Source organism: Molothrus ater, chromosome 29, assembly GCF_012460135.2.
Source record: "Molothrus ater isolate BHLD 08-10-18 breed brown headed cowbird chromosome 29, BPBGC_Mater_1.1, whole genome shotgun sequence".
Lineage (NCBI taxonomy): Eukaryota > Metazoa > Chordata > Aves > Passeriformes > Icteridae > Molothrus > Molothrus ater.
Window position 1 is genome coordinate 2,252,991 of NC_050506.2, and position 7,323 is coordinate 2,260,313.

The 7,323-nt window shown below is 53.0% G+C and overlaps 2 protein-coding genes across 31 annotated transcripts in view; both read left to right on the forward strand.

The window, feature by feature from the left end:
- Positions 1 to 3,892, forward strand: part of MEF2D (myocyte enhancer factor 2D) — a 96,044-nt gene extending 92,152 nt beyond the window's left edge. For 8 of the 12 annotated variants that reach the window (XM_054517550.1, XM_054517556.1, XM_054517555.1 and 5 more), the window contains one exon: positions 1 to 3,892. This exon is cut by the window's left edge and continues 711 nt beyond it. The gene's annotated coding sequence lies outside the window, so the exon portion shown is untranslated. The other 4 variants (XR_008508877.1, XR_008508879.1, XR_008508876.1 and 1 more) reach the window with 4 other exon arrangements.
- Positions 3,893 to 3,987: 95 nt separating this feature from the next.
- Positions 3,988 to 6,806, forward strand: LOC118695929 (collagen alpha-2(I) chain-like). 19 transcript variants are annotated; one of them, XM_054517561.1, is made up of 3 exons: positions 3,988 to 5,469; positions 5,501 to 5,589; positions 5,648 to 6,806. In XM_054517561.1, exons 1-3 carry the CDS (start codon positions 4,640 to 4,642, stop codon positions 5,950 to 5,952), a joined length of 1,224 nt encoding a protein of 407 aa, XP_054373536.1. In that variant the 5' UTR covers positions 3,988 to 4,639; the 3' UTR covers positions 5,953 to 6,806. The 19 variants fall into 19 exon arrangements, with proteins under 19 accessions (XP_054373536.1, XP_054373535.1, XP_054373550.1 ...); XM_054517560.1 differs by having other exon boundaries at positions 3,988 to 5,353; positions 5,385 to 5,558; positions 5,590 to 6,806; XM_054517575.1 differs by having other exon boundaries at positions 3,988 to 5,353; positions 5,385 to 5,558; positions 5,621 to 6,806.
- The last annotated feature ends 517 nt before the right edge of the window (positions 6,807 to 7,323 follow it).

The window sequence follows — 7,323 nt, forward strand, 5'->3', positions numbered from 1 at the left end:
CATTCCAGGCTCCCTGTGCAGGGAGGGACAGGTCAGACACGAGGCAGCTCTCTGGAAGCTTGAAGGGCTTTGGTAGGCACAGGTTTTCCTCCAGAAGGGTTTTCCTTCAGAAGGGTTTTCCTCCAGAAGGGTTTTCCTTCAGAAGGGTTTTCCTTCAGAAGGGTTTTCCTCCAGAAGGGTTTTCCTCCAGAAGGGTTTTCCTCCAGAAGGGTTTTCCTGCACCAGCTGGGAAGGGAGGTGGAGAGCAGCTCAGGGATGCAGCCACATCCTCAGCCTGCTTCAGGGAAGCTGCATCAGGAGGAGGAAGAGGCAGATTTTTAAGGCTTAGTCCCATTTGCATGAGAGTCCCATTTCCTACCTGAGCAGGGAACTCCACTGTTCCTCAGCAGGGTCACTGGAACACTGGAGCTCCTGCTTCCCTCAGCTCCACCTGAGCACAGCAGGTGTGTGGAGAGGGGATCTCAGTGCTGGTTTGGAGAGAAAATTGTGGGGTTTAGCAAACAAAGTCCATAAAAACATTTTGGAAATGTTGCACGTGGGCCAAAGCTTTAAATCAGGAAAATGGGAAGAAATTATTTTTTTTGCTGAAAGATGCAACTGAAGTAATGATCCTAAAACAAGATTTTGCCTGAAGGTTTCTAGGCCTGAAAAGGCAACAGTGAGCTGTGCAGAAAATCTCCTTGAGCAGTGATTTGGTGGAAGGAAAAAGGAAAAACCGAGGGATTTCCTCATGTTGCCACTTGCTCTGGCAGTTTCCCAGGGATGGGTGGCAGTGCCCTGATCCCAAAATGCATCAACCTGCTCATGGCTGGAGGGTTTGGAGGAGAAGGGGCCGTTCCTGGCTGGCACAGCCATTAGGGATGGGCTTTCTCCCTGCAGGTGCTGGTGCCCCCTCCCAGCCCCATCACCCCAGGGCTGGCAGTCCCAAACTGGCACAAAACCTGCCCCATGCCACCTTTGCCAGCTGGAGCTTGGCCAGCCTTGGGGGGCTGTGGAGGAGCTGGGGGTTCCTGGGGTTCAGCTGGGCCCTGAGGCAGAGCAAAGGGAGAGGAGCTGAGTCAGGGTGGGGTTTATTCCCCCCTCCTGGATCCCTCTGCCAGCTGTCAGCAGCCAGCTCAGCCTTGGAATGGGGCAGATGGCATAAAAACCTCCCAGGATGAGGGCAAAACCAAATTGATGGGGTTTTACAAACTTTTTCCCAGCCAAAAAGTTTCTAAATTGGAAAAAACAAGGCCAAAAAAAAAAAAAAAGCAAAAAAAAAAAGCTGATGATTATTGTGGAGTGAATAGGGCAGCCTAAAGGGAGTGGTTGGAGGAGAGGAAATCCTTCAGAAGCTGGGTGAAGATGAGGAGCTGGTTTTGTGGGTCAGGGTGGGTGGTGGGGGCTCAGCAGTGCCGGCGTTCTGGGTACCCTCACCACCATCCCTGCTCGTGGATCAAGGCATGGAGAGAGAGAGAGAGATCAAGGCAAGGTGCCAGACAAAACCCTCCCCTCCACACCTCGGAAAGACCAAACTTCTGCCGCAAGTGACAGCTTTGTTCTTCTCCAGCCATCAATCTGCAATTCTCTCTCTCCTGTTCCGTGCTCTGGGTGGGGGCAAGAGGAGCAAGGACCCCTGGCAGGTTTTGTGCAGCTGAACCCCCCCGTGCCCCCTCCCCAGCCACACCCAGCGGGTGCCAGGGACACGCTCGGCTCTCAGCCCTGCAATGCCAGCACCAGGAGCAGATCTTCCTCCCTCCCTCATCCCTGCCAAGCCCTTGGGGAAGCAGGAGAGCTGCTGTGGACCGTGGTCTTCCTCGCCCGCCCCGCCGGACGTAGCTGGACGCGCACCTGAGCTCTTTGCACGGCCTTGCTTTGGAAATTAGGCGGGATAATGACGTCTCATCGCTCTCGTTTTTTTTTTTTTTTTTGTATTTTATTTTGGTTGTTTTTTTTTTTTTTTTTTTGTCTTCGCAAAAAATAAACTCAACCCAAGGAACCCCACCACGGGAGCAGCGTGGCAGGAGGGCCCAGCTGGCTCAGAGACCCCGGAGAGGAGGCAGCAGTGGAGACCCCCCCAGCACTCGACGCCGTCGGTGCGGAGCGACCCTCAGGAGGGGGGGGAAAAAAAACCAAAAAAAACCCCATTTTTGCTCATTGACTTCATGCCCTGACTGCCAAGTTCACACTTCTGCCTGGAAGCTGAGAGGCTGGAACCACGAAATGCAAGAGACAAACGCTGGGTTGGGCAGATGCAGGGTCAGATCTGCCTGGCTGGATCTGCAGCTGCAGCACTCGACGCTCCCTGGGCTGTGCCACGGGCGAGGATGGCTCTGGGCTGGTGCCAGGGCAAGGATGGCTCTGGTGCCAGGGGAAGTTCCAGCTCTGGGCTGGTGCCATGGGCAGGTGCAGCTCTGGGCTGGTGCCATGGTGCCATGGGCAGGTACAGCTCGGGGTTGGTACCTACAGCTCTGGGCTGTGCCATGGGCAAGTACAGCCCTGGGTTGGTACCAGGGGCAGGTCCAGCTCTGGGCTGTGCCAGGGGCAGGTACAGCCCTGGTGCCACGGGCAGGTCCAGCTCTGGCTTGGTACCAGGGGCAGGTCCAGCTCTGGGCTGGTGCCTATGGCTCTGGGCTGTGCCAGAGGCAAGGATGGCTCTGGTGCCAGGGGCAGGTCCAGCCCTGGGTTGGTGCCAGGGGCAGGTCCAGCTCTGGGTTGGTACCTACAGCTCTGGGCTGGTGCCAGGGGCAGGTCCAGCTCTGGGTTGGTACCAACAGCTCTGGGCTGGTGCCAGGGGCAGGTCCAGCCCTGGGTTGGTGCCAGAGGCAGGTCCAGCTCTGGGTTGGTACCTACAGCTCTGGGCTGGTGCCAGGGGCAGGTACAGCCCTGGGCTGGTGCCAGGGGCAGGTCCAGCCCTAGGTTGGTACCTACAGCTCTGGGCTGGTGCCAGGGGCAGGTCCAGCTCTGGGCTGGTGCCAGGGGCAGGTCCAGCCCTAGGTTGGTACCTACAGCTCTGGGCTGGTGCCAGGGGCAGGTCCAGCTCTGGGCTGGTGCCAGGGGCAGGTCCAGCCCTAGGTTGGTACCTACAGCTGTGCCAGGCTCGTGGGGAGGTGGGGATGCCCAGGTCACACACGCCGTTGGCCTCACGTCGCAGTGAAAGGGGTTTGGGGGCTGTTTGTTGGGGTCTTTACTTTGTTGGGGGCTTGGGGTTATTTTATTATTCTATTCTATTTTTTTTTTTTTTTCTTTTTTTGTCCGGGTCATTTTCCTTTATTTCCCCCCTCCCCCAGACTGTAGTATCTGGTAAACTCCTCCTAATTTTCAAAAGACAACAAGAAGAATGACAATCTAAGAAACCAACACCCTCCTTTGTGCTTCTATAAATATGTTTCTGATCTAATTTTATTTCTCGTGCTCATCTGTACTGTTGACAGTTACAATTGTGTAAAATTCTTTTTTTTTTAAATTTGGAATTTTTGCGTTGTATAGGGTTTAGTTTTAAAATATATATATATATTTTCCATTTTTTTAAAAGGGGTGTTGCAAAAAAAAAATTGCACGATTTAAATGACAATAGTTAAAATGCTGCAGTTTTTAGAGATGTGGAAGCAAAATGGAGCTTATTTATTCTCAAAGGCTATAAAGGTGTAAAATGCATGAAGAAAAAAAAAAAAAGCATTTACAAAAAAAAAAAAAAGACAAAAAAAGTGTAACCTGAACAAAGTGTAGCGTTAAAGATTTTAAAGGATGACAACAACAAGAAAAAAAAGAAAAAAAAACCAACAAAAAAACAGCTAATATATTGTGTTTGGGCTAGTTTGCTTTTGTTTTTAATTGTTCCTTTTTTGGAGAATGAAATACATTTGTGTATATTTTCATATAAGAAGTATGCACTGAGATGTTTCCAAACTGATATATTCCTTTCTAAACGTGTGGTTACTTAACCAAAGTCTGTTTCTGATCTTTACCTTCTGAACTCTCTCTCTGTGGATGCTCCAGCCCTCACCTGAGCCCAGGTAAGGCGGGGTGGGGGCAGCGGCACGGCCCCGTGCCCAGGGGGTGCCAGGGGTGCCAGGGGCTGAGCCAGGGGGGCTGGCACAGGGGGGGCTCTGACCCCCGGCCTGGGGAGGCTGGTCTTTCCCAGGGCTTGGCAAAGCTGGGTTTTGGGGTGTCTGTGCCCGTTTTTGGGGTGTCTGTGCCGGGTTTTGAGTTGTCTGTGCCCGTTTTTGGGGTCTCTGTGCCAGGTTTTTTGGGGTGTCTGTGCCCATTTTTGGGGTCTCTGTTCTGGTGTGGGGCAGGGGCAGAGCAGGGGGTTCATCCCTGGGGGGGCACAGAGCTCTGCCATGGGCTGGGGTGGCCGAGGTGTGTGCAGAGAGGAGGATGAAGGAGGGAGGAAGGGAGGAGGTCCCAGGGTGTGGCTGGCTCGGGGGATGCTGCTGCCAGAAGCTGTAGGAGCAAGGATGGGGTGAGAAGGCACCTGCCCAGCCCTGGAGGAGATTCGGGGATGGAGCAGGACCCTAAATGATGGATAGGGCCTAAAATAGTGGGAAGGGCACTAAAAGGGGCCTGAAATACTGCCTGGGTGCAGTGAGGATGGTGATGGACCAGTGGGGGTGGTCCTGCCTGCTCTGGGGGCTGTGGAGTGGTCAACTGGGGATGGATGGTCAGCTGGAGATCATGGTCAGCTGGAGATCATGGTCAGCTGGGGATGGATGGTCAGCTGGGGATGGATGGTCAGCTGGGGATGGATGGTCAGCTGGAGATGGATGGTCAGCTGGAGATCATGGTCAGCTGGGGATGGATGGTCAGCTGGAGATCATGGTCAGCTGGGGATGGATGGTCAGCTGGAGATGGATGGTCAGCTGGAGATCATGGTCAGCTGGGGATGGATGGTCAGCTGGAGATCATGGTCAGCTGGAGATCATGGTCAGCTGGAGATCATGGTCAGCTGGAGATGGATGGTCAGCTGGAGATCATGGTCAGCTGGAGATCATGGTCAGCTGGAGATCATGGTCAGCTGGAGATGGATGGTCAGCTGGAGATGGATGGTCAGCTGGAGATGGATGGTCAGCTGGGGTTGGGTGGTCAGTTGGGCTCAAATGGTCATTTGGGGTTGAATGGTCAGCTGGGGTCAGCTGGGGTTGAGCAGTCAGCTGGAATCAGCTGGGCTTGGGTGGTCAGTTGGAGATCATGGTCAGTTGGGATCAGGTGGTCAGCTGGGATGAGGTGGTCAGCACAGGCACAGGGTGACTCCTGCTCAGGGGGTTGTTTGGGGGTAGCAGAGAGGACCTGGCTGTGCAGGGACACACAGAGAGGACCTGGCTGTGCAGGGACACAGAGGGGACCTGGCTGTGCAGGGACACACAGAGAGGACCTGGCTGTGCAAGGAAGGACACAGAGAGGACCTGGCTGTGCAGGGACACAGAGAGGACCTGGCTGTGCAAGGAAGGACACAGAGAGATCCTGGCTGTGCAGGGACACAGAGAGGACCTGGCTGTGCAAGGAAGGACACAGAGAGGACCTGGCTGTGCAAGGAAGGACACAGAGAGATCCTGGCTGTGCAGGGACACAGAGGGGACCTGGCTGTGCAAGGAAGGACACAGAGAGGACCTGGCTGTGCAAGGAAGGACACAGAGGGGACCTGGCTGTGCAGGGACACAGAGGGGACCTGGCTGTGCAGGGTGTTTGGATGCTGGGCTCGGTGCTGGGGCAGGCTGGCGGTGGCTCTGGGGGTGTCAGGGGCACCTGAGCCCCCAGGGGCTGTGGTTGTGGCAGGGACACTCTGGGGCTCCCTTGGGCAGGGGCTTTGTGTCTGAGGCCCCTGCCAGGTTGGGTCTGGGGGCAGTGGAAGTGTTCAGTCCAGAGCTGGTGGTGATGGGCCACGTGTGGGCCTGGGGGAAAGTGGGGCAAAGAGAAAGAACGTGTTTCCTTTTCCTTCCCCCTTTGTCACTTCCTTCTTCCTCTCCAGAATAATTTCAGCGAACCAAGGAAAAAGCAAATTTACAAAAAAAAACATCCCCACCTTTTCCTTGAAAATTTCACTTCCTACGCTTTTTTTCTCCCATTGTGTTGCTTGGTTGGGGGATTGCCCCCATCACTTTGGGTGTGAATTGGGATATTGGGGTGTTTGTCACCAGTTCTGGGGACGAGGCTTGGCTGGGCTGAGGGGCACTTGGTGCTCTGGGAGTCCCCTCTGCCCTCCTGGAGAGAGGGGAGAGCATCCCTCAGCTGGGCAAGGAGCATTTCCCAGCCACTCCTTAGCCCTGCCACATCCTGCCTCCCATCTCTCCAGCTGGGGGCACAATTTGGGGATGTTTTGGGGATTTTCACCACCCAAAAGAGTGAAAATTCATCCCCATCCACCTCTCCCTGGGCTGTGGGAGAGTGTCTAACAGTGGGCTTCAGCTGAAGCTTTGCTCTGGTTTCCCTTTCCCATGTTCATCCTTCTATTCCACCTTTCCCTCTCACTTCATTTTTCTCTTTTTGTTTTTTTTTCTCTTTTCCTTTCCACAAAAAAAAACCAACCAGACCCCTAAACCAAGTATTATGTTTTCACTACCTCCATCCATCACCCTTCCTTGTCCAATGCAGGAAGCCACATTTGGGATGTAAGAGGGCCTTTCCCCCTTTATTTTCCCCTTTCCCCTGGTGATTTTCTCTCCCTTCTGTCCCTCTGCCCCTCCTCTCTCTGGTCTCTCACCTGTAGTATTTTACCTGGCTACTGTAACTGTAAATAGCAAGTTTCAATCTGTTAGCAATGGTAACAGTACAGAAAACTGGTTTTGGGTTTGTTTTTTTTGTTTTGTTTTTTTTTTTGTTTTGTTTTGTTTTGGTTTTTTTTTTTTTGTTTTTTTGTTTTTTGTTTTTTTTTTTTTGTTGTATTGATATGAAATGAGATTATATTTTTGTCAGAGTATATTGTAATAATACTGACTTTGGACATGGCCGAGTTGTACAGCGAATTCTTGTTTAACCCTCTTGGCTCTTCCCCTGCACCCCCTCCCCGGGCTCCCTGCTCCCCAAATTTCCGTGTCCCAGACCCAGGAGCAGCCATTTGGCAGTGGGATATTGGGATATATTCAATTCCAGGGTTGCTTTTCCCTAAACTTCCGTGTCCCAGATCAAGAAGCAGCCACTTGGCAGTGGGATATTGGGATATATTCAATTCCAGGGTTGCTTTTCCCTAAACTTCCGTGTCCCAGATCAAGAAGCAGCCACTTGGCAGTGGGATATTGGGATATATTCAATTCCAGGCCTGCTTTTCCCCAAATTTCCATATTCCAGATCGAGGAGCAGCCACTTGGCAGTGGGATATTGGGATATATTCAATTCCAGGGTTGCTTT